Source organism: Cataglyphis hispanica, chromosome 21, assembly GCF_021464435.1.
Source record: "Cataglyphis hispanica isolate Lineage 1 chromosome 21, ULB_Chis1_1.0, whole genome shotgun sequence".
Lineage (NCBI taxonomy): Eukaryota > Metazoa > Arthropoda > Insecta > Hymenoptera > Formicidae > Cataglyphis > Cataglyphis hispanica.
This window is the reverse complement of record NC_065974.1, coordinates 3,137,539-3,164,883: the sequence shown is the minus strand read 5'-3', so window position 1 is coordinate 3,164,883 and position 27,345 is coordinate 3,137,539. Positions and strand designations below refer to the sequence as shown.

The following is a 27,345-nucleotide window of genomic DNA, read 5'->3' as shown; positions in this document are numbered from 1 at the left end:
ATCGTGGCGCGTCGTTCGCGACGAGGAGCGATCTATCCTCTTTAACCCTTTACATTGGAACGAGGCGAGGCTCGTGGTACCACCTGCCACCCATTCCCAGCTGTAATTGAAGTTGTCTCGTTTCGTATTGTAAAGCTATATAAGCGACGGTGCTTTTTTTCTCGCGTTACGCTGGCTGGAAAGGCAAGTCTTTTATTCCTGTAAGTACTTCGTTGCAAGACTAACTTCGAAGACATCTGTCCTATGCTGAGAGAGAAGGCGAAATACTCGTCTCTCGTACCTTTCTTTCGCACTTTCGACCTCGCATTCAGCGATCATTTGACCTTTTACCATACGATACGTTTTTAGCAGGAACTTTCCTAATACGACTTCTACGTTTAATGCCAGTTAAATCGAAGTAACATCGTCAAGCAATTTAGCAGGAGCTCCCGAATGAGAATTAATTAACTGATTTGCAGTCTCGTATTGGATATTCACGTCGTATCTCGGAAATAACACTGTCGCGCGAATTTGAGTATAAAGTTGCAAATAACAACATTCCAATATTCTTACTGAAAAATGCGGTCAAGTGTTTATTAATGATAATTGATAGTAAAATAAAATTTTTAAGACAGTTGAACGCTCGGATATTTTAATAAATTTTACTCAATGTTTGAATAAAAATCTCAATTTTACGCAAAAGTTTATTCTCGTAAAAGTAAAATAGATTCTAACATAATACGTATATAAATTTAGTTTCCTGGCAGTTTCAGTTGCTGCATAATCAGAATCCGTATTTTGCAACGAAGTACACAAAAGTAAACAGAAAGTAAACATAAACAAGAACCTTCCCAAACAAGCTAAACCAGTCGACAACTTGCGGTTCGTCGATTATACACGTGCAAAAGTCGTGCTGCGTTCTCACCGAGTTGGTCATGCAGGTGGACGAGGTAGATGAGCGCACCACGACGATCCTGTTCTGATTGTGATCGTTGGAGGCAATCGTGGGGACGGCGGCATGATTGACCAAGGCGTGGGTGTCGTTGGTGCCCGTTGAATTGGTGCCGACGTTTCCGCCGTTGTTGCCCAGGGACGTCTGTCTGATGACCAGCACGCTACCCGCCGGCTCCAGCACGACCACTTGCCTCATCTTCGTCGCTCGGTACCACCCGGTTGTCGGTCTGTCCACGCCGATTGTAAGAGAGCGCACTCTCTTCTCGTCTACTCGACGACGGTGACGACGACGTTAAGCGCGTCGTCCTCCAGCACGACACGTTCGCCGACTCTTAAAGCTCCCACCCGTCCGCTGTCGCCTGCTCCTCCTGCGCACACACAAACACACCCAGGCTGATATTAAAGCTGTCGTTTTAAGGGATGATCCTACCCGCCCGTCCGTTTTCCCCGCCACCCGAAGCGGATCTACACCGTCCGCCTTCGTAAATGCGCGAGCTCAAGAGCGTACCGGCGTGGCTTCTTCCGGAAGGCGAATCGATGAGATTATTTCTGCCGACATCGTCAACGAACGTCGATTCTCTTTTTCTCTCTCTACCTTTTTTTAATAGATACTCTCAGTACAACTCGGCAACACGAAATAGCGTGTGCGCGGTTTAAAGTAAGGGTCAGCTCCAGAAGCTGCCGGCTTTTAGATAATGGCTCGTTGCACGTTCAATACTTTAATGTATATCTCGTTTCTTTCAGCGAGCGTTTATGTTCGTAGCGGAAGATCGATCAATCTTCTCCGACAAATTTAATTTAAAGACACGCCATCTCGTTGAATGACTTTGCTACTTTGTAGTTTTTAATTCGTGTTAACGAGTTGGGCATGTAAAGAAAAAAAGATCCCTTTAACTTAAATTTGAATAAGACTCGTATAATTTTTGTATTTTTTTTTTTTTTTTCTGAAAAGTAGAACAAAAATATTAAAGCAAACAAATATTAAGGCAAAAATAATAAAAATTTAAAATATTGCTAGATATATCTATGAATATATTTAGTATATTATATTGCATAGGATGAACACAAAATGTCCTTGGCCTCAAACTGCTACAATTTTGTCATCTTAGTTTAAAGTCCAGTATGATTTTCTCGTTTTCTCGACCCATTCGAGCGAAGGGATTTGTTTTCCAGATTTCCGAGCTCCGTAGCAACAGGAGATCTCGAAGGGATCGCGGCTTAAAATTGGATGGGTTTTGTTCAAAACCATTTGTGCCCATGTCGCGTAATACGCCGTGAGATGGAAGTTTGTGCAGAACTGATAAAAGCGCTAAAAGGATGATATTTCTTAATAAAGCTTATTTTTATAAAGCGCAGCTTCTTAAATTTCTTAAAAAAACATGGTTAATGCATGATTTAATTTGTAAATTATCTACAATATGTGAATAATAATAAATAAATAAAATAAATAATTAAAATAAGTAAAAAAATAAATTAAATAAATAAAAGATAATTAAAATAAATAAAAATAATTAAAATAAAAAATAAAGAAATATAAATTAAAAAAATATATATATCGATATACATAGAAAATTATATAAGCTAATTGCAAAATTATATAAGCAAATAGACGAAATATAAGATAAAATAGTTAATATTGTAGAGAATTAATAAATTAGGAATGCTTACAGCCATATGTTTTTACGAAACTATTTGTCGTTGCTGATTTTGTCTCTATGTTGGCAACACAAAGTAAGAAACAAAAACATCTACGATTTGGAACTATTCCAAATATTATTATGATAGTAATCTTAATGAAAAAAAGATATAATTTGTATCTCATTCGACTAATCTTCATAGAGAAAATAATTTTCCAATAATTAATCTACCGTAAGATAAAAACTAAAAATTTCAAGTTATCGAAAAAGCAATTGACGAAATTTCGGACATTTACTTTTATCTGTGAATGACTATATACAAATTTTCACGTGAGATATTCATCTTCCTAGACTCCGCGGAACCATTTAAGTTGGCAGGCATTGTCATAAATGGATTTCTTGGCCCACTATCATTGGTTTGCTCGGCAAAGCTTGACCTGCATCGTTGCCAATTCCAACACAAGTCAGAATTCTAATGATTTATAAAAAAAAAAAAAAAACCTTCTGACAATATCTATTGCGTAAAAATAAAACGAAAATAAAAAGATTTTTACCTGTAGCTTCCGTTTTACCTGTATATTATTCTAAGCAATCTTTATTCTTTTTGTTTAATTAGAAGATGAACATATTACATCTCTCTTTGCGTAGGCGTATGAAATATTGAAAAATCGTCGGTGATGAAAAAAATGCAATCAAAAAAATAAATTTTCGTTTGCTTTATTTCAATTTTTTCTTCAAAAATAGAAATTGTGCTATGATATTGATATAACATGAGAACCGATCAAGAGCGTTCTAAAGCCGCGATAATGTTATGTCTCATCACGCATTCTGTCCGTGATAAATGCACACCGTGTATTTTAGTAAGGATTAATGTCATTCGCTTGGTGTACTTTCAATAGATATTAAATATACAGGGTGAATGTTAAAGGCGAGTAAATATCGCGGCCATTCATGTATGGAGCCGTATCGAGCGCGCGCGTAGCAGATATCTGCCGGTACAACGGCACGTGCGGCAGTAATAATAGAACCGTCGCGTCGGTGCATTCACACGCGGAGGATGCCTGCCTGCTGCTATCCTACAGCACGTTGAGCATACAACTTTTACCGTCTGGACTTATGTACCTGTCTCTCGATTGTCATGGAATTAAAATCCGGGTTTAATCGGTCGATCCCGAGTCCCATTCGCGAACGAATCCTCGCGATCATTTGCATAATGATTACGAAGAACGCTCTGGAGATTCGCGGATTCAGTATATAACTCGAGAAGAAGTTGTGATAAAAGAGACTGGAGAAAACTTTCTTAAAAAGATTGAGCCATTTAGCTTTTTAAACGGCATGAATTATCTCTTGTGCTTGAACGTAGTTAATAAAAGCGTAAATTTAAATTTGTTGCGTAATGTTTGGGAACTTGTTTTTGCAGATTTGTAGTAAAATAGTAATAGCGAAAAAACGGCGAGAAAGCACATTTTTCATGTATTTGTTAAGTGATATTTACGCGATTCTCTTAAACACATACTCTACCTAGATAGTCTAATAAGTTGCTATTATCTGTAAAAAATGTATAAAACCTCTACATAAGACTAAAAAAATTTTCTATTCAAGATCGGATAGATGTACCTTACATGAACAAAATTAAATGTATCTGTTAATACACGCTGTGGATTACACCTGTCACATGTAATCCTTTGCCAGACTGTGCGCTGTGTCACGTGTAATCCCAGAATTTATTATCTGTAAACCATGCTTTTCAAGTTAAATTAACACCCAAGATCAAAACATTTTATTTTGAAAAAAAAAATTGTTTAAAAATTAAGATGAAAAAATTAAGATTAAAAATGTTTAAAAATTAAGATGAGGAAAGCTTCCTCTCACGTCAATATTACATATGTTACGTGTACAGTAAAAAATCAACTTGATTAAATTTATTCATTATAAAAGCGTATTGTAGAAATAATATAGAATTTCTCTCTCGTCTCACTTTCTTCGCATAGAATAAAATCTAACATGCCACGAATGACATGAATGAAAAAGAAACACCAATCAATGAATAAAATCTGACACGTCAATAATGACATATAAATATAAAGAAAATATGTGACACGTTCCCTCAGCGAGCTTTCACCACCGATGTAGAATTCTTTAGGCATAGCGTGCAACGCATATCAGTTTCATGCTGATATGCCGTTAACCAGGAAATCGCACAAGCATGTAGGTGGCCACGTACACGCGTTTAGATCGATCGATCTCAAGGCATCCATATGTTGTGCCCATCTTCCAAAAGCGAAACCGCTGTGCTTCGAAAATTGTCATGAAAATTGTCAATCGTAATTTGACATTTATCGAATACGACATTAAAAATCGCAATGAGAAAAATCACGCATCGAAATAGTTGATTAGAAAATTTTTACTTGAATATTTTGCATATCGCTCTACGACTTTTTCCCAGCGGTCACTTAAAAAATTCCATTTGCTTACAGTTTTCTTATTTATTTGAAAATATGAAATAAATTTTATGTAAAGTAAAATAATGCAAAATATTGGACAAATATATTACGACAAAATAAAATTGTTTCTAATATGACAAAATCGACTTATAATTTTTTTTCATAATTTATATTTTATAATAATGAATAAATATGTATATTGAATAAATTTCATTTTATATCCACTTTGAAAAAAAGTATTATTTTATTATAAGCATTTAAACAAAAAGTTAGCGTTTTATTACAAAATATTTTCCTGAACATTAGAATTTAAATGTAATCAACAACCGCGCGTCACTTTTGACATGTCAGTTGTATTCGAGAGTGAACATCAGTTTCCAAACAGTTAGTTAGGAGTCAGATGTAGTTTAAAGTGATGTTCCCGGGCATGATTCTAGTTATGCAACTAGTTACTATCGTTTTCGAACGTGCCGTCAGAATCCCAGGCGGCAGGAAACGCACGGCATGCCACTCTTGATAACAACTGATTACGATGAGCTAGTCGAGATAACGAACATGTTGGCTTACGCGCTGATATTACATTAAATCGTATCGATATCACTGATGACATTAAACTTCTTTCTCTTTTAAAAATAACTGATAAATATACGTGTTTAAATTTGGCAAATTTAAATCGAAAGTTATTAAACAAAGATTAATTTTTCTTTGTATAATTTTCAATCATCCTTTATATCGTCCCGAGAGATTTATGTAGCATGAAGACCCGAGAAAAGAGTTCTCGCTTCAATAAGTCAAGGTAGTAAGACCAAGAGATTAACCTTGTGTTCTGAAAATATTATCCTTCGCAAGGTCTTCCAGAGCCCTTAAGGGATGTATCTACCACACAGCTGCTGTTAGAGAAGATTAAGTTGTCTCTGAGTTAATATCTATGACGTTTGCATTATGAAGAAGAAAACGGAAGATTTCTCTTAGATTAAAGAAATTAATCTTCGTCAAATTGTCAAACATTAATACAGAAATTATTAGAGAAGAAAAAGAGATAAAATGAGTTCAAATTTCAAGTAGAAACACAAAAATAATTTTTATATCTATTTGCGATGAAGAGCTTCGAAAATTTGGATAATAATGTCAATAAAAAAATTATTTTTCTTTTAATCTCTAAATATATGATATATAATTTAAAACAATTGTCAAATATTTTTCTGTAAAATATATCATGTATTGTGATAGTAGAAAACCTATAGTTTAAGTTTTATTCATATTTACATTCCAGATTCGTCTCTGAGGCGATAAAAACACGATGGAATTTATATAACGCTTATTTTCTTTATCTATTTTCTTTATCTGTGTAGCCTTGTAAACTAAATTCTCCGAAATTATACCGGCGATAAGATTTCGAGCTTACATCCAAAGCTTTTAAAGTTGAGATGTGACTCCAGCTTTTCCACTGGAAATAATTTTCATAAAAATCAACGTGCTTATCCTTGACAAATAAAATTCTGTGTGCAAACTTTACAAAATAACATTATATTTTAGGTATCAATGCAACAGCAGACTAAACACAACATTACTAATATTTTCAATTCCAGTCGGGACGAGTGCTATTAAAAATCTTCGTATAAACTGATCTTTAAAAATAGAAAGGTATTTAATCCGCTTATAAAAGAGCAATGGCCTTACAAATTTTTAATTTCTAATTTTATATATCTTTTTTACTTTTAATTCGAAAAATATATTTATTTTAATAATAACAAATACACGTTTCGCGCGGAATAAGAGCTGAAAATACGACGTTGCGATATAAGTTCCCGATTAATCAAACTTTATTGCTCTCTCGGATCGATAAAAATCGAATAAATCAACCGCGTCGTGAAATGAATTTTCGCGTTAAACGATCCATCGACATTTCCGGCAAAAGCGCGAGGAGGAAGAACGTCATCCGTCGCGATCGTTATCCACGATTCGTCTCGAATACTGCTCAGATGTCCGCCGCACGTGCAAAGTGCGAGATTCCTCCCTTACGGATGGCGGGCTACGAGCTACGGTTTTACGGGTGTGTGCGCTAAAAATAGCGGCATCCATAAAACTGCTCGCGCTCGCGAGGACTACCATGATGTCGACGGCCATACACATCGCATGTATGTTCATCGTATCTGTCTATAGAGACATGTTCCTACTTATACATACACACACACACACACACACACACACCCACCCACATATATATATATATATATATATATATATATATATATATTCATAATAATGTAGAATATTTCTACGATAAATACAGAGCTACACACATATAGAAAATATTTATAAACATATATATACATGTATATATATATATATATATATATATATATATATATATATGTTTACAAATATTTTCTACATGTGTAGCTTCCTATTTATCGCAGAAATATTTTAGATTATTTACGAAACGAGCAAAAAGAGAACTGCGCGACGCGGCGTCGTCGGGTTCTCAAAAGAGCAGCGTTAAAAGAAAATACTCACGAGGTCCGTGTTCCAAATGAGAACAGATTGTCCGTCGACGAGGATGATCATTTCGATACGGCGCGCCTCCCTTATTAGCGTCGTTCACCAGCGGCGATGGCACATTCTTCCTCGGCGCGACGACATCACGACGCTCATGATCGACGACGACGATGACGACGACGATCTCGTCCCGTATGCGCTACCTCGTGCACGTCGGGCAGCGTCGTTTACGTGGAACGTCCTCGCGTGTCGACGTGCGTGCGATGCGTGACACACTTCTTCACGCAGGGAGTCGCGCGATCACGCGTGCCCGCGGCGGCCGCGGTCGATCCTCGGAATCCATGACAGGTACACAAAGAGCGATACGTCGTTGTACGTTGCACGGAGAGCGGTGCCAGGCGCGAGCGTGGACCGCATGCGCCGCACCGGGACGGAAAAGTCATCGCGCTGTGTGCCGTCGTGAACGCGCCCGGCACGTAGATGAGAAAACTCGCGGCAGAAAATTCAAAGCGTTTCCCGCCGCGAGTTCACGCGCGAATCTAGGAACTATAAAGAGAGGGCGATATTACCGTCCGTGACGTAAGCGTGAATAAATGGATACAGAAATTTCTCGACGATGAACGTGTGACAATTTTCACGTGATAGCGTAAAGTTATGCAAATTTTCTTGCCGTAATATAAATTAACAAGTAAGAAAAATATCATTGCGAGAATGATGTCTAAGACGTCTATCATCGAAAAATATCGCGCTTATATTGAATCAATGTCGAGATATAATCCAGATATTTAAGCGACATTAACGAGTATACAAATATGTAGAAAGCATACCGTGAAAGAATGGATCAATTATTTCACTGGATGCACGGATTGAACTCTTTGATATATTTATCAATTACAACATCAACACTTTTCCAGCTTTTCCTCCCATGCGCGTCCTTCAGCGTTCCCGTCGAAATTTGAAATGTTCTTGCGCGTCGCTCAAGCGAGAGGTCGCGCATATCGATATGTTTCGATATAAGCGCATATCGATACTCTCTCAATTTCAAAACACGTATATGTATATCAATGTAACCTTCGTTTTCCACAGACATCTTTATCACTTTTTTTATATTTTTTTAAAACTTAAATCATTTCGTATCTTTAGTATTATATCTTGGAAATTGTTTTTCATATTTGAAGAATCATCGTGTGAATTGAATATCAACTTATCGTATTGACTAAAGATAAGTACTTTATATTAAACGCTCTAATTATATTGTGTTTTAATCTTTCATTACACGCGAATGATACTTGTTTTTATACCATTCAAGTATGAACACAGCTTATATAATTCTACAAGTTCCTGATTAATAAAAACAAAACCATAATTTCACGCATGCAAATTGAATTATATTACTTTATTGTCTTTGCAAATCTTCTCTCGAGTTAATTTTATTGCGTACGATATATTAGATTGTAATTTTAAGGAAAGCAGTATAATTAAATTCACACACATGGCAATAATTTATTTTACACATATATTTACGCATGTGAGCGTTCTTTTAGAGACAAAGTCAATTACGTTGGTACAATCGATTAATGCTTCTTTCTATTCTCATGCACAGATAACAGATTATCAGTATCGTATATTTCATTGAGCGCATCGCAACCTTAACATGATCTTGGCATACAGATTTGTTTAAATTCGCTCAATCTCTGGTATCCCATTGAGGCCATAACTCTATATAACTCTATATATATGTATATATATTATTTTAATCAAGAAATGATTAATTAAATTCATGTATATATCGACATATTATAATACAAAAATTCATTATCTGTTAAAAAAAACATTCATTATATATAATAACATTATATCCTATAAATATGTTTATTTCAAAAACATAGATCATCGTACTGATTGTACTAATTCCAGATCAAAATTTTTTTATTATCTAAGAATAATATAATATATTTACCATTCTTATTATTGCTTTGGAGTAAAAACAAAGCAAGAACAGATAAAAGTTTAGAATGGTTTAAGAAAATGTATAAGCTCATGATCATATTTAATTATTATTTTCAGCAGCAAATTTTGTGCATTAAAAAATCTTGTTATGATTCATAAAATCCACTTTACATGGCGCGGTACAAAGTTGTAAAATCAATTAATGCGAGAAAATGAATGATATGAAAAATTGGCACAAATAAAATAATCTACTTGGTATAGGTAATCCTTAACTATTTAATATTCCCAAGAGAATCTATTTTTAATTTGTATTTGAGAATGTATTTTTTTCTAACATATTATATTAATATAGTCAAATAAAGACAATTTAAACAAACTTCTTACTAATATATATAATGTACAAGGAAAATTTCTTTATATTATTTAAAATCGTGTGCTAACATAACGGAATTCCTTTCCTGATACGTTGTTCGTAATTTCGCTACATATTGTGTACAATTCGGGATCAGCCATCCGAACATTTTCAGATTTTTTCGCTTCAAGTATGCGCTACAATGAAATAATATCGAGAAATATCCAATATCAATACTCACGTTGCGATTTCCGCATTGAGATTTACTTCTTTACAATTATTAATGCCTTGATATTACTCGCTATTAACACCGTGTCTCGTATAAGCCGCTGCGTCCTATGTAGCGGACCCATTTGATCACATCGTGATCGGAGTAATTCAATTTGGATTCAAATACTTTCAAATAGCGCACTTTAAAGCCGGATGGCGCGAATGGAACCTCAAAGTTCATCGATATCGGTGGTCTTGTCCACTTCTTCTTTGTGTCCGTCTCTAGTAGATCGATTTCAGCGGACAGTTGCGTCTCCTTCATGCCAGCCATACGCTTGATCTTCCATACAATTGCGTTCTCCGATGCTTTATACTTTGCTTTACCTTTCAGACATATCAACTGCACACCCGCAGTGTTCAATGGTGTCGGCACACGTACTTCTATTTTCTGTCCCAGCAATGATGGTTTGAAGTTCGATTTCAGAACTGCCTTAACTTCCATCTTCGTTCGGCCTACCTCGCGTACTAACGGTATTACACGGAAAGGCAACGATATATCTTTCGTGGTACGATATCTGTAGTAAAAATGACAAAATACGATACTTTTATATTACAAAAATATTTGATTTATATACCTTTTTGATTGTGTCTCACCTCATTAATTCGAATTCACCATCTGGTGGTATAAAACTAATGGAATGTTCCGTCTCAAATTTGCTAAGCTTAACACACTGATGAAATTGGCAGTCATCAATAACGACAACCGGTTTCCCTGATCTAGCGCCTGTTGGATCATCGCCACCGCCACCGAGGCCACCGCCTCCTTTCATGCCCTTAGATTCCATAACAATCTTGTCGTTAATTCCAAACTTGCATTCTGGCATACCAGACAAATAAGACTTCATTACAACCTGAACAAAAGATTTTTGATTAGAAATCTGCAACAGGTTCTATAACATCAATTAAATTTTCAATATGAATAATTTACCTTTCCAGCAACATGTGCACTAAGAACCTGTCCCTGAGGACTCATCAATAAATTCACATATTCAAGCACATCCAGGAAGAGTTCATTGCGCCTATATTTAATACCCTCTCGTCTCCATCCAATCTGACCAGTGACTTGCGATGTTATTTGAGCCTGTTCCTCCTTGGTGGCTGACTTAACTCCCTGTTGAGTGATAAACGTTTTCAACACTCCTGTATCACAATTCTGTGGATATCCAAAATCAAGTATCTCTGCAAGAAGATAATAAAAATTGAGACAAAAGTCACGTATAATTATTGATGTATTGATTAAATTTTACTAACCATCAAGCAGCTCATAAATAAGCACAAAATTGTTTTTGATGTTCTCTTCTGATATCTTGCCAAAATATGACTGCATAACATCTATGATCTTCAATAGTAATTCAAATACCATAGCTGCATTGACATTTTGTTTGGTGACAGCAGCTAACCAAATATTAGCACGCTTTATATGGAAAAATGATGTTCTGGCAATGTTGGTTACTGGCGAACGTACTTGCTGTCGTGCATGGATGACATTGACGCGAAATGCATCCACTGCATTCCGGCCAATATCATCTCGATACACTCGGGAGATCAGTACCTCTCCCTTATGATTGTAAACAAATAAACCTCCTATCATTTTGACAAAGGCTAGTGTTAGCCTATGGAGTCAAAATCAATCTGTAACAAGAACCAAAATATTATGAGCGATACTAAAAAATATATTATTAATAATTTTAAAATAATAAATTCCTACTATAAAAAAAAAAATAATTAATTTTTTCTATAATTGAATTTAATTTCCAAAAATCAACTAGTCAATAAAGCTACAACATTCAGAGGTAATATGTTTCCAAATTTCTAAGAATAAAATTTGTAAAGTACTCCAAAATGTACGTTCAATACTAGAATCACATAGTGTTGCATATAGTAAAAATATAATAATGTGATATTCCTTTAAAAAAATACATGAAAAAACCACATAAAAATAGTTCCGCTCAACGAGAAATCATTAATTAGAAGCAAGAGAAAGATATGCGCTTCGCGATATTCGTTGACTCATATTCCGCAAACTACGCGAGTAATGACAGATAATTGCCCCGTTTCTTAAATGACATTTGGAGTTGTCCGTCCGTCCGATATGTCCTGGGAACGGTTAATATTATCGATCGGACGTTGCTCTTTGCGCCCAAGCCGTCGCGTTCGATGAAGAAACATCGATGCCGGCATCGAGGAAGACCTGAAATTTCACTTACACATGACTCCTCGAGGATGGTTCAGCAAGTGTACTGTCTACAATTCTCTGTAACCGCCCTCCACGATATGACGCGACACCCCGAGTACAAGTAATCGCGAGCTAACGGGCGAGTGACGAAAGCAACACCCACTTTCCGATATTGCCAACGAGAATCGACGCGGACAATAAGAATTAGATAGATTGCCAACTAAATGTACAATATACTGCAACGCCGTTTGCGGAAAATGAGAGAAAATAGATCGGTAACATCAACGTACTTCAATTATCTTCTGGTATTAAATTTGACTTTGGAGATTTTTAATTCTATAGAATCTGTAGAATCTATAGGAAACAGTATATACAGTCCCTACATATTTTTGTACTAGATAATATGATGTATATATAATGACAAAATATGTACACTTTTTTATAAAAAAAATAAAATAAAAATATATTTTTTTATAAATTTTTCAAATACTAATTGTATTTTGTATATATAATAATGATTTTATATTAATTTGAATCTAATTTAAATTTTTTTTAGTTTTTAATTGAATTAAATCGTAGGCCTATAAATTTTATTAAAGGAGAAATGAAAGTAATTTCTAGATTTAATTGAATATTTCAGTATTAATAGGGTTGTATTAATTTTTTTATTTATTTTAGAAATAAAATAATTATTTTTTGTAGATTAGTATAGTTTACAAATTAATTAAATTTTCCTTTTATGTATATTTTATTAGTTAAGGTTAGTAGTTCAATAATTATTTTTATGCGAAAAATGTTGTTTCTTAAATATAATATAATAAATTATACTAAAAGTTTTATTTATTATTATTAAAGCTAGATTTATTTTTGGAGATTTATTAGAGATAAATATATAAAAAAATTAATTTTTAAAATTGGATATAAATTTGTCTTAAATATTTATAATTATATAAGAAAAAAATAGATAAAATATATTAAGATTTGTCTAATTATTATAAAAAATAATTCACTAATAGGTTGACCTCCAGCTCAGATTAATAAAATAAGTTTCTAAAACTTTTAAAATATAATTTGTTTAATAAGATAAAAAGTTAATGAATTAAAATTAATATTGATTAAAAGCAGGATCTAGAATAAAAATAATAGATAATAAGGCGATTTTCTTCAAGTTTATCTCTCTTCCTTTACATATACATATAAAATATGATAATACATCAAATATTTCGGCAACGATATTTCAATAATATAGTATTCGGTCTTGATGACGTAAACATCGACTATTATTTACATATCATGACTTTGTTATTATTCATACGGAGACACTTGAATAGAATTGTAGTGGGGCGAGGTTAATATCTTTTCTACATGTTGTCATTCGCACGGCGATACTCGAGCAGTAAGGTAGCAGTTCGAGACGCTCTATCAAATTTCTTTCCTAAACGCGATCGAGACAAACGGGAAATAATTTGATAATAAATATAATTAATCATAATTAAAAATATATTTTATACACTTTAATATTCCTTATACATATAAGATGATAGTAAAATATTTCGACAATAACAATAACTTTTTAATAACATCGTATTCGGTCTTGGCGGAATAAACATTGACGCGCTATTGTTCACATATCACGTTTTTATTATTATTTATACATCGATACTTAAATAGAGCTGTAGTAGGGCGAGACGTTACATCAAATTTCTTTCCTACGTGTTATTATTCGCACGGCAACATGCGAGCAGTAAGGTAGCAGTGCGAGACGCTCCGTCAAATTTTTTTCCTAAACGCGATCGCGATAAGCGGGAAATAATTTGATAAGATTAATATTTACTTTTATCATTTAAATAATAATTATAATTTAATATTATAAATGTAATTAAATCGCTAAATGTAATTATATCGATACAATATGTGCTCGTTTCTAATAAAGTTCGAGTCGGCCCTCGATAAGGACAATCGCGGACAAGAATTGAACGTCGAGTCCATCAATCGATTTCGTCTTCTCCTTTGCTCGCTACACGTTTGTTCGGAATAATCGGTGAATTCCTGACTTGTCGACTCGCAGTATGATTTCTCGTATGAAACGGGATTCTATCGTGCCAAAATTTGAAAGTGCGGGAGTGTCGTTAAAAGTATCGCGTACAAGTGCGGAAGTAATATTTTTTAATAAAAGTGCGGGAGTGTCGTTTAAAGTATCGCGCGTGTGAATCAACCTGAGAGGAGGAGGAGGCCTAAGAGAGGCATCGGGCACTGGTGGAGCAACCCTGTAGTTAATAATTTTTTTATTTGTATATTAATTATCTATTGCAAACGTGCAATTTAAATTAAGCAATTAATCGCGTAATTTGATTTTTTATTTATATGATTTAAATAAGAAAAAATTAGAGAAAGAATATTTATATAAAAGCTATAATCTTGTAAAAGTTTCTACTTTTAGATTATAGTTTTTATATGAAATTATTACAGTTATAAGTAGTTTTTTTCAAAATTTATAAAATTATTTAGCAACACTGTTACGAGTGATGCATGATTTTGGCATCATGTAAACATCAAGCAAATCGTATTTTTCCTGTTCTCTTTTACGATATAATAAAGTGTGTGTTACGTGTGATTGTTCCGCGAGTGGAAGTGCTGTGAAAAGTTTTCTGCGATTGTTGTATATACGATTAACTATAATTAATTGTGTTTTTGCGAGTGACTGTGAGTGTTATGATTAAACAGCAAAGGATAAACAAGAGAGGAAGAAATGGCCTAGAAAAGTATCGAGCGATATACGGAGCAACAGTATACAGTGAGTAATTTATTACATTTCTTATTCTCAAATATAATAATGTCACGTTATATGTATATAATTTTGTAATACGATATATATCATATTACAAAATTATATACGTATAATACCCTCCTAGGGTGTAACCTTGGCGTGGTGGGAGGGCATAGTACCCGGATGGTACCTTAAGGGCCTTAAAGGCCTCCTGAGGTTACTGAGAAGGGGAAACCAAGCACCCAACGCCGTCGTCGCTGTCATCGTGCCGCGGACGGCTCGTCGTATCGTTAGTGCTGTCATCGTGCCGCGGACGGCTTATCGCGGCGTCGGTTCCGTCAACGTGTCGCGGACGGTTTTCGCGTCGCGACGCCGCTCCCGTGTTCCGTCATCGTGCCGCGGACGGTTTTCGCGTCGTCGCGTGTCCATACTGCATTGCCACGAGTCGTACAATGACTCATATGTGGCACGCACATCTGTGGAGGACTTAGTGCGTTGCCTTGTTGCTCGTCATCGGAGCGTACGAGCAACGAGAGAGTCGCGTAACCGCATAACCGCGTTTTCGCGTCGTCGCGTCTTCGCGTCGTACTTCTATCCCGTTTTCACGATTCGAGGATCGTACTTCGTTGCCGACTAACTGGGATATCTCTCAGCGTTGCTATCGGTAATATATTAATACCCTATTAATATAATTAATTTTATATAATATTAGGTAACGTTAATACAATATTAATGTTATATATATTATATAAATATTTATGTATTAATAAATTTAATATATTAATGGAGACGCAACGTTAAAACGCCTCAGTATCGCGGCTGAGGTGAATGCCGGCCGCGTAGCAACGTATGATCGTGCATAGTATAGATGCGACGATCGCGCGGTTAATCAAGAACTTCGGTTCGAGAATTGGCTGTTGGGGGCACGCTCTGCTTCGACGAACGGTTCGGCCTGAATCGGTTAGAATTCGATCGATTTTTGAATCGTCGTTCTCTCATCTTGTACCGTCTATCAGCTGTACTGTATCGCATTGAGGATAGTTGGCTGTGTTTTATTAGGTTCGATTTTCGCTCGCTAGAGAAGCTGATTTCTCATCTTCTAAGTGATCTAAATTGTGACACTTAGGACTTGGGTATCTTCATTCTCGACCCGTCTCTCAGCCTTATGATAAGCGTAAGTTTCAGTCTGTATGATAGAAACTTGGTGGTTCTCTGTGATCGTTCCTAATAAAGTTCGAGTCGGCCCTCGGTGAGAACAAGCGCGGACAAGAATTGAGCGTCGATTCCATCAATCGATTTCGTCTTCTTCCTTTGCTCGCTTAACCCTAGCTCGGAGTAATCGTGAATTCCCGACTTGTCGACTCGCAGTATGATTCTCGAGTGAAACGGGGTTCGATCGTGCCGAAATTCGAAAGTGCGGGAGTTTCGTTTAAAGTATCGCGCGTAAAAGTGCGGAAGTATTTTTAATAAAAGTGCGGGTGTGCCGTTTAAAGAATCGCGCGTGTGAATCTACCTGAGAGGAGGAGGAGGCCTAGGAGAGGCATCGGGCATCGGTGAAACAACCCTGTGGTAAGTAACTTGTTATTTATATATTCATTATTTATTAATTGTGTACAATTTAAATCAAGCAATTAATCACGTAATTTGACTTTTTATTTATATATTTTAAACAAAAGACAATTAGAAAAAAAATTTTTATATAAAATCTATAATCTTATAAAAGTTTCTACTTTTAGATTATAGTTTTTATATGAAATTATTACAGTTATTAGTAGTTTTTTTCAAAATTTATAAAATTATTTTATTAATCTGCTTATTATTATATGCATCAAATATAAAATTCAATGCGTATAATAAATTTTTGAAAATTATTCATTATTTCATGCGCTGCTACAATTTGGTTCTATTTGTGTTACAGATCAACCTAACGATCTTAGAGAGGAGGAGGAGGCCTAGGAGAGGCATCCTGCCCCGGCGGAGCAACCCAAGGGTGAGTATTATTATTTGTATATTAATTATTATAAATTCCGTACATTTATTAATTCGATTCGATCATTATTTGAATAGTTTAAACAAGAGAGACTTATACTATAAAAGTTTTTATTTAAAAAAATAGTTTTCTTTTTGAAAATTTATAAAATTATTCCATATTTATATACCTTCTTATTATTATACGCATCGGATATAAAATTCGATGCAAGTACAATAATAATTTCTTAAAATATTAATTATTTTAAGCGTTGCTATAATTTGTATTTTATATTTGTATGTTGCAGACAACGCAGCCTCAAGACCAAATCTCCGCTGTTGCGCATCAGTGCCGGTGAGTGACAAACTTTTATTTAATTTTAAAGTAACGGATTCATAGAGATTGTAGATGTAGATTATAGAGTATAGATTGTAATAAATCCGTTTACTTTTAAATGGATGAGCTTAAACATATTAAGTTGAATAATTTTTAATAAATTTTTTATTATGCATTGCATTTATTGCAAATATAAATTAAAGTTTAAATTAAAAAGAAGATTATGAAAACATTTTCTTTCAATTCGTAGATTTTATCTGATTTACTGAATAAAGAACGATAGTAATTTTCAATTATACGTTTTATGATAATTTATTTTTATAACGCGTGTCGATTTTATTCTAATTTTTACAGCTCATTCATCTTGTAGAATTTGTTTGTAGACTTTGTTCTTAAACTTTGTTTTAATTGATATAACAGAGACCAAATGATCAATCAATTAAATGAGCTATAACAAATATTGTGTAAATTAATCTTATTTTTATTATAAATTATATATTATTATATCTTATTATATAAATTAATATTATATATTATTATATATATGCATTATTATATTATTAAATAAATTATATATTAATATACAAATTTTAATCAAATTTATATATTTATCATAAATTATCATAATTTTTTTAATCAAAATTTTGATTGATAATTTGGCTTTGTCTCAATTAAAATAAAGTTATATTAAAATAAACATCCAACGAACGATCGTAAAATCGCACGATCCATCATCGAGCGTGAAATATTCACGCTTATCTGCCGATGACAATTACTCGGCAAAAGAAGGTGTTTATCTTCTAATAAGCAAGAAAAATCTTGCACTTATTTGCCGGCGATAAAAGGAATGTGTATTTCCTTTTCTGATCTCCGATTCGAGATCGATCCAGAAAATGGCCAGGAGCAACGAAAGGTAGGTCCAACTGGCCTGAAGAATGAAGACTACGCAAAATAGACGGTCAATGTACTGACCAAAATAGGTACGCGATTAGGACACGCGAATAGGGCGCGTGGTTAGGGAACGCGGTTAGGGCACGCGTTTAGGGCACGCGTTTAGGGCACGCGGTTAGGGCACGCGGTTAGGGCACGCGGTTAGGGCACGCGGTTAAGTACATGATCAGAGATACTTTTTTCAAATCTAAAATTTTTCCTGATTCAGTCAGCAAGTAGGATTGTTTAGGTCTATAGGGACTGTTAGGACATTAAGAAAAAAATTACAATACATAATAATAATATCCAATTTAAATTTATTCCCAAAAAGTTTTTTAAAAATAAACCTAAAAACATTATAACATTAAAAAAATAAACATTATTAAAAAAATAAATATTACAATAACATTAAAAAACATTATCATGTTGTATTATAATATACATTTTATGTTAAAAATGTTATAAAAATATAGTGCAACTTATAATATAAATATGTATAAGCCCAAATGTGTGTTAATATTAAATTATTTACATTATAAAATGTTTGTATAAATTGGATATATATATTTGATAGTGATAGCATCATCAATTCATTGTCATAATTATAATTGTATGTAAATTATATAAAATATTTATTTTTTTGTAAATTACACGAAAAATTACCAAAAATACGCGTATAATTACAATATATAGAAATTATTATATATATATTTGTTTCTAAAATATGTATTGCAAAAATATTCTCACACATATAAATTTAATCGCATGTATTTTCATACCAAAGAGTCGTTGATAAAATCGGGGAATTTTATATGTATTATATATATATTTTAAATATATATATATTTTATAAATTTTGCAAACACAATGTTTTGATATCAAATATAAAAATATTGAATATTATGAAGATTCGATGTTAAATTATCGGTTAAACATTAGCTTCTCATTCGCGAAATTTAACGATTGCAGAATCGCGAGTAAATTAGTACAAATTTTATGATTTATTTTCAATTAGAGTTGTACTTAAAATTCCGTATCACAATCAGATATTTATGAAATAAATTAATAAATTACACTGCGAGAACATCATATTTTTTCCGCGTTCTTTTTGTTTTTGAACGCGATTGCTGTTCCTCTCGTCAGGTGAACGTTAATAAAGTTGTCTGGTTCGTACCGGCAAATAGTCGAAACGATCTTTATCGTGGAGAATTATTTCTTGTTGGTTTTGCAAGATCCATCCGCGACGTCTAGTTTGGTGTTCTATTGAAAATTGGGGATTTTCGTTGCAGGACTGGAATTAATCCTAGATTTTCCTGACGATTCCCGAAAATAATGGTTTCGGTAATAACGCAACGACAAACGCCACACGCTTTTTAAAGTCGAATTAAGAAATTAATTTAAACAATATATATTTTTTAGAAGAAAAATATATTTTTTCTCTTTTAAAAATGTTCTTCTGTCATTATTAATATTATTATTATTATTGTTTTTATATGAAAATAGAATTTAACAGTAGATTAAACATGGATATAGCTATTGTCTATAAATTTATATTTTTTTAATAATTTCTAATTGCTATTAGTTTAATTTAGTTTAGTTTCTGTTGATTTTAATAAAAAAATTATAGTTACAAACGAATATATTTTAATAATTAAATATTAAGTAATGTCAATTTTGGTTTCTTTTAAGAAACTATTTACAGATATTGGACATCCCACTATAAGACATTAGTTCTCGATTAGTACTTTTAGATACTTACATGTATTATTTGATATATATATAATAGAATACATGCGCAAATCAACATTATTTCAAAAAATTTTTATACTCTTTTCAATATTATATTATATACGAAATTATATATGTATATGAATATAACGTAAAATGTGCGGATATTTAAAAACTTCGAGACAAATCGAATGGGTACTCCGATATCAGAAAAAGATTAAATTTATTTATTTAAACGCTACAAAAAGATAGCTTAAAATTATTTACTTGAAATTATATCGATTTATCTTGCAAAGTATTTAAATTGAAATAATTTAATAATTTTGCTGTTATTGGGTTTGATTCGTCTCGAACAGTTGGTACCCGAGAATTATTTATACTCGCACATTTAACACTATCTACAATAAAGATGCATGTATTTTATTATCCATAAATATAATCGTTCGTAACCACATTTTCATAAAAAAATTGTTATATCCATTTATTTTTCAATAAAAAGATATATTTCTTAATAATGGAAGAACATGTTTTCTCGCGCAATTTTCAATCTCGTGAAATGAAGATAAATGGTAACTGTCATTGATTCATTATCAAAATCATTGTTATCGGGGACTGTCCGGAAGATCCGGAATTTGTTCCATTCTGCAGCGGCTCTAACGTTTAATGGATCACTTAACTTTTCTTTGCGAATTGATCTTGCAAAAACTGATGTAGAAACAAGACGTTGGTCGTTCTCCACTTTTAGGATCGTTCTTCTCTTTGTCGAATATTAACCAGCGTATCACTCGGCGGAGGGAGAGTCTTGTTAAAATCGTCAGGTCTGTTATTCTTTATAAAACATAGCAATTTTTTATAACGAGATTTAAAGGCTTATAAAATTTATTTTATTCTATAAAATAGTCGTTCACGAGATAGAATATATATCTTATTGTTGATCGTGACATTCGTATAAAATCGCGTATTAGGAAATAAATTGGGCAATAGATTTCAAATGTTGGTCGAAATATCTTAGCATAAAATGATAGTAATTATATCGCGCGCGCGTGCGTGTGTTATAGATTTTGATTATTATAGATATTACGCGTATCGCAATTAAATATTACGAAATTCGTCGGTTCATTTATTTGTCGCGTTTGCTCGCGAATTTTAAATCACGATTTGTTTTATAATTTAAATATTTAATCGTTGATTTACATCGAAACTTTGTCTATCTTTTCGCGTCTGGAATACTTTTTTTTTAAAAGTCTGCGCAAAAATGCGCTAGTAATGCAAATTCTTTTTTTCTGCAGTAAAAAAAGATTAACGATAATTTTCTTAACAACTCTTTTGATCGTGATTATTTGATCGTTATTACAAAATTTATTAAGTTTTATAATTAAATGTCGATTCTTGATAATAAATATTGCGTCATAAATTGTTGCTAAAAAGCCTAGTCTATTTTAAAAATTTCTAGTAATTTTTTTATTATACGTATATTTTGGACATTTTCGTGTGATTCTATATAGTAAATTTGTATGAAATTTTAGATTATATTTCGTAAAAGGCGAAAGATTTATGCGTAATTTGAAGAAAAATCAGAGTAGGTTATATTTTGTATATTATATTTATCGTTTTGTTTATATTAGAATAAAAATAAAAACAAAATAAAACTTATCCTGAGAAATGAGGAAGAGGAAAAAGCCTATCCTCACACATTTTTCCTCCTCGATAGTATCTCCACCTTAACGAAGGCATTTGCCGGGTGAGGAGGTTTGAGCACTCTAATGAACCTAAGAGCTATGCCGGCGGTAACATATAATGTTTTCGAGTGAAGCAAATTTGATCATTCTGAGATCGAGTAACAATGTCATATATTGGTTATTAAAAATATTTGAATTATTAGATTAATTAATGAAATATTTCAAGTAAGCATTTGATGATTAATCAGGGCAAAAACTCTTGTGCAGCCAAAATAGCATCAAAAACGAAGCGTGAACTTTATATTATTTATATTATTATTAATGTATATAATATTTATATATTTATATTAATCAAATTCTTTCAAAATCTATTCTTGGTCGAACATATATTCATGACATTGGATTTAATCACTCAAAGCGATCAAACTTATTTCACTTGAAAATGTTAATATTATAGTTACCGGTAGGGTCACCCATGCCGGACAGGTCAAAGGGGAAGAGTCAGACTAAGAGAGATACTATTTATTATATATACATATATATATATATATATATATATATATATATATTTGTTCTTTTTTTATGCCCCTCTCAGAGCTTAGGAATGTGATACGTGATACGACGCATGCATGCATGCAAAAAAAAAACAACTTCATACAGAAGTTTATTTTACTATAAATTTTCTATAATTTTAACCTATAGCTTTATAATCTTTTATTTTTTAAAGAGTTGTAATCATTGATCATTAAGCAGCATTAATTAATTCTTTCACGTTTATATGATCGTCCGATAATAGATATACTGTTAGTTTTTCGCAAAATATCATACGAAAAATCGAATTATAATATTGGTTGGAGCGTAAAAATTAAGAAAAGTTAAAAATTTCTTTTTATATCTTGTAGGATGCTACCCAATAACATCGTACGATCAAATAAACGCGAAAAAAAATAAATTAACGCTATTAATAATTAAAACTTCTTAAAAATTGAAAGGATGTGATTAAAATTATAGAAGAATATAATAATTATAGAATAGAATAGATCTCCGCATTTTGGAAGTTACAATTTTTCATATGTCGCATAAAAATATATTCAAGTCTCGAGAAAGGTAAATTTTTTCAAATCTAGTTTTTTATTTAGAATAACACCCTACGAGAAAAAGAATATTTTTAATACTTGTATACTGAAACCCATATTGCAAAAGATATTTAAAATTATATATAGCTACAAAAAGCAAATTGAAGTAGCGTTTTTAAACAATAATCTTTTAAATTAAAAGATATTTGAAAGAAGAAAATAAATTAAAGAGATTGTTTATTAGATTAAATGCAAATTTTAAATTTGTTGGGTAACTTATATTTTTGCTTCTATTTTCTTTACTTAGCATTATTTATCTATTCCTTAAAGATATCAGATGATTAATATGTACGACTACCTGTTGATTCTGCGTGTACGTGACTACTTGTTGATTCTTTATGCACGTAACCATCTGTTGATCTTGTGATCAACCGTTGATCCAAAAAATTATAATCAATTTATTAGAAAGAAAAATATAATTACAATTTAAAGATTGACTAAAGCAAACGGGCTAGAGAATTTAGGCAGCAGAATCAAAAGATGTTATAAAAATAAATATTAAATAATAATTTTTATAATATTTACATAATTATCATCTTTATACTATTTTATTTACTTACAAGGATAATACATTGGATTTTTTTAATGTGTAAATTATTACATTCAAAATTAATTCATAAATTATAATTACGAATATAAAAATCGTATACGTATGTTGTATGAGACACATAACAATTATTGTCTAATTTCATTCCAAATTTCAGATATTTGCAATTATTCCATATAATTATTTCTTCGAATTTAATAGATGAGCTAGCATTTTATTATCCTCAGGTATAATCCATTGTATTTCTTCACCTAGAATAGGAGAAATTAATTATCACGCATTTACGTTATGTTACATATTATTTTCTTTTTTTTTTTTATTTGTCTCATACAGTACGATATAAACTGATAATAAAACTTACATTGAGCAGCATAATCTTCCGTTCATCTTGTCGAATTTAGTGCAGAATTCATTTCTGCCAGTCCTTCATAATTTTCGACAAAGTATAGATTTCGCTCTCCTTTTAAAGAAGAGGAGAATAGTGTTCCTCGATAACGTTTCGGGTTATAACATTTTTATAACATTTTTTATAATATATAACTTTTCTTAGATTAAAAGTCTTTAACCAAATATTGACATTTAAAAAAGTATTGTATTTTTTTACTATACCTATTTTTATTATATATATTTTTGTATGTCTTATATTACTTATTTTACCTAATTCTATCATTTTCTTCAATACGATGAATAAAGTCTTTGCGTCTAATATATTTGCTATACGTCCAGACTTTCTTTGACAGTAAACTTCGCCTTCGTTCCATGTCATTTTATCGGAAGAAAATATTAATCTTCTATTATCAATGAATATGTCTCTCTCATCGTCTTTTATTATTTTTGGACTCGCTATATTTGCAAGAAAATGTTATATTTAGGTCTTATTTATGTAACATCATTAAGAAAGTTAATTAATGTTAATAGAAAATTATATTTATTATAATTATAATTAACTTATTAATACTTAAAGATTCTAAAATAATTCCGTTTATAATATACTAAGACAAAATCTTTTAAAGAATAAGCAACAACTTGAAAAGCATGTCATAATAAATTTCGATTTACCATTTTGACAAACGAAAGGCCTCTTCTTCCGACAATTCAGATCGATAAAAACCGGGGTTGTATGCTTCGCGCAGAGATGTCTATCAAGAATCAGACACCTTTCCTCTTGATAGAAATCATAATTTTTCAATGATGATAATATGGGGTGACTCAAGGTGGATATGAAGTTTGACTTTTTTGACAGTAGCATAAATCCCGTGAAACCCATATCGATACCATCGATGCAACGACCATCCAACCATACGCTTTCTATAGCTGTCAAGTACAGAAGACAATTATTAAAATTTTCAATGAATAAATTTTGGCTTATGAAATGAATATAATATGCAAATTGTAAAATGATTTCTTATTACATGGTCTGCTTCGCAACATGGCATTCGCTATGACGGTGGCCGCTTCATTGGTAAAAATCAGTTTTTTAACAAAAAGGTATTTTTTGTTAAAAACGCACTTTCCCTGATATTTGTAAAAATTTATAGAATAACGTGATTTCTTTACTTTTTAAGAAAGCATTTTTCGACCTATGTTTCTAGGAAACTTTTTTTTCAAAATTTTCTATAAAATCTCAAAGCCTGCTTAGAACGTTTGAGCCCACCTTGTATACTTCGAATTCTATTTCAATCGAGACAAAAAAAATTGTTTTTAAATATTTTATTTATTAAATAAGTAATGCATACATTTCGCGCTAAGATATTTAATACGCGATATATATACTTGAGAAAAGATACGAACGGAAAGATACAAAAGAAACAACGTTATAATGCGATTGATAGTGCGAGTCATGCCAGTTGCGTGACTTTTAATGAAAACAGCTGATTAAAAGTTACTGTAGTAGAAATTATCACGGATATAGTGATGAACGCGGCAACAAATGTCGCGACGATTTACGATCATTTCTAATGCAAACGTCCGGACGAAACGAATCGTGTTTCCTTTGCCTCACGCGACGAATCGATAAATGTCTTCTCACCGGATCTCATGCAGATGAACGGCTTACGGTATTGGCAAATATCCGGCACGAGAACGGGAGTTTCATGGTTTATTCTATCGAACATGAGACAGTTCTTCTCATCATTCTTGTGATTATCCATGATGTGCCAAGCGGGATAGTCTTTAATTATCAAGGAGTTCAATATCGACATATCCCCTTTTTTCCTCGTATCAGTCCAAGTCCAGTTGATGAAATCCTTCCTCTGACCTCCTATCCAGAGACCGTCGTATCCTAATGAGAATAAAATTCAATGTAAATTAATTAAAAAATTAAAAGAATTGATCGCAAAGTTCGATTCGTGCTATGTAAAATATTTAATTTCGATTAAATCTATTTTATATTATTGTAAACGCTGTAATTTTTAAATTATAAAATTAACAAATTCGACAAACGCACAAAACATTATCTTTTTAAAAAAGATAGAAATAAAAAAAAAAACGAACGGTAATTTGATTCGGATAACATTCGTGCGAGCCAATCCTTTGTGTCCTCATCGAATACCGCCAATGTGCTTCCGATATCTGTTTCCGTCCCGTGCGTTAAAAGATCCGGCAAGAATCCATATCCCATTTCCTGCTCCTCAGAAGCCGGAAGAAGATTTAGGTCTCCGTAAATAGGACAGATTGACTGCGCTTCGTTCCACGGAACTCGTTTACCAATCACGAAAAATTCCCATTGGACGTCTTCGTTTCCATTTTCCATTTCATTAACGTTCCTCGGAATGTAGATGAAATGATTCACGATTCGATTGCTTGACGTTCCTATTGAAAGTATCGTTCACTTTTAGCTCTTATAAAGCGGTTCAACTCGTCTGAAGTGGATTTTAAAATCTCCTCAACATGAGAGCACCCATGTCTTTCCATCGGGTTCGGTCAAGTGCTTTCGATCGAAAATTATCTCGTAAATAACAATTCTTTTTTACTATACAATTTCAGTTTACAATAACTTTGTGTGGAAAGAATCAGAATTATTATATTTAGCTTAGAATAAAATATACGTATATACATAAAAAAAGAAAAAATTTGCATTTATAGAATACATTATTTCAAACATATTAAGTTTTTACATGTAACTTTTTATTACAAAATTATAAAAAATTTGTTGTATTTTTGATAATATAATTTTGTAATAATAAATTTTTCTTTTTAATACAAAATTTGTCTGGAATCTGAAATAATCTTGGATCGATTTTTACAAGAAATATGAAATAATCTCGATCCTACCTATTCGGAAAGTCGTAGCTATTCCAAAGATGTAGATAAAATAAAAAGCTCTCGAAATCATTTCCTACAAATAATGCAGCAAAAAGAGCGACGTATAAAGCGGAGAATTTCTGCTCGACTGAAAGATCTGATCGACTCGGAAGTTATTCAAAACGCATTCGGACGATTAACGAGATGACGGCGATTGTAATGAGCGTTACCAATCGGCTATGTGCGGTAATGCGCGTGATAACGACAGATCGACGTACGCATGATTTTCTTGTTCTCCTGTCACGATATGTCCTCACAAATCAATAATGTATCAACAAACTGTCTGTCTCTGTTTTAATTGTTAATAAATGAGCGAAAAATTCATCAAATCACGATAATGTCCATGATTTAATCTTACTTCGGATAATCAATGCGATTTCTCATCACATTTTCTTTTCCCTTCTAATGCGGAAAAATATCAAAGAAATAAGGACATAAAAAGTGTCTCCCAGAGTCATCGCATCATCTAATGACAGATTGCTGAAATTATATGAAGATTTTTTCTCAGCGAAAATGTCGAGGGAGGTCATCATTTTTTGCAAGTTTCCAATTTTTGTCATCATGTATCTTTGTAATTAACGACAAACCTCAAAAATTAAAATTCTATTAAAATAAACTCTATCTGAAATTAACTGAAAAATGTAGTTTTGGTAATCTTTAACTCTTCATAAAATTTAGAATGCGAAAAG

General features: G+C 32.5%; 4 protein-coding genes across 9 annotated transcripts in view; all 4 read right to left on the bottom strand.

Moving 5' to 3' along the window:
- Positions 1 to 7,946, bottom strand: part of LOC126857298 (calmodulin-binding transcription activator 2) — a 65,831-nt gene extending 57,885 nt beyond the window's left edge. For 5 of the 6 annotated variants that reach the window (XM_050606581.1, XM_050606584.1, XM_050606580.1 and 2 more), the window contains exons 1-2: positions 7,532 to 7,945; positions 905 to 1,301 (exon numbers count right to left, since the gene is read on the bottom strand). In XM_050606581.1, the coding sequence (XP_050462538.1) occupies positions 905 to 1,129 (225 nt within the window). In that variant the 5' untranslated portion in view covers positions 1,130 to 1,301; positions 7,532 to 7,945. Of the gene's footprint in view, positions 1 to 904; positions 1,302 to 7,531 lie in introns of all 6 variants that reach the window. The other variant, XM_050606579.1, reaches the window with a different exon arrangement.
- Positions 1 to 27,345, bottom strand: part of LOC126857299 (fibrous sheath CABYR-binding protein-like) — a 171,593-nt gene that overhangs the window by 126,306 nt on the left and 17,942 nt on the right. The gene's annotated exons all lie outside the window — the stretch shown is intronic.
- LOC126857300 (AP-2 complex subunit mu) lies at positions 9,016 to 12,445 on the bottom strand. Its single transcript, XM_050606590.1, has 5 exons — positions 12,293 to 12,445; positions 11,337 to 11,717; positions 11,014 to 11,264; positions 10,680 to 10,936; positions 9,016 to 10,600 (listed from the first exon to the last, which is right to left on the bottom strand). Exons 2-5 carry the CDS (start codon positions 11,674 to 11,676, stop codon positions 10,120 to 10,122), a joined length of 1,329 nt encoding a protein of 442 aa, XP_050462547.1. The 5' UTR covers positions 11,677 to 11,717; positions 12,293 to 12,445; the 3' UTR covers positions 9,016 to 10,119.
- On the bottom strand, positions 23,997 to 26,197 carry LOC126857494 (uncharacterized; the record flags this gene model as incomplete). The annotated part of the gene is made up of 5 exons (XM_050606957.1): positions 25,847 to 26,197; positions 25,320 to 25,634; positions 24,766 to 24,819; positions 24,413 to 24,667; positions 23,997 to 24,196 (listed from the first exon to the last, which is right to left on the bottom strand). Coding segments are annotated over exons 1-5 (1,083 nt in total), but the record flags the coding sequence as incomplete, so codon positions are not given.

What these genes read in the sequence shown, in the direction of transcription:
- LOC126857300 (XM_050606590.1), bottom strand. Translation starts at nt 11,676, where the DNA reads ATGATAGGAGGTTTATTTGTTTACAATCATAAGGGAGAGGTACTGATC. An exon ending in TATTTATGAGCTGCTTGATG is followed by an intron (nt 11,265 to 11,336) that starts GTTAGTAAAATT and finishes ATCTTCTTGCAG; the next exon opens with AGATACTTGATTTTGGATAT. An exon ending in GTGCACATGTTGCTGGAAAG is followed by an intron (nt 10,937 to 11,013) that starts GTAAATTATTCA and finishes TCTTTTGTTCAG; the next exon opens with GTTGTAATGAAGTCTTATTT.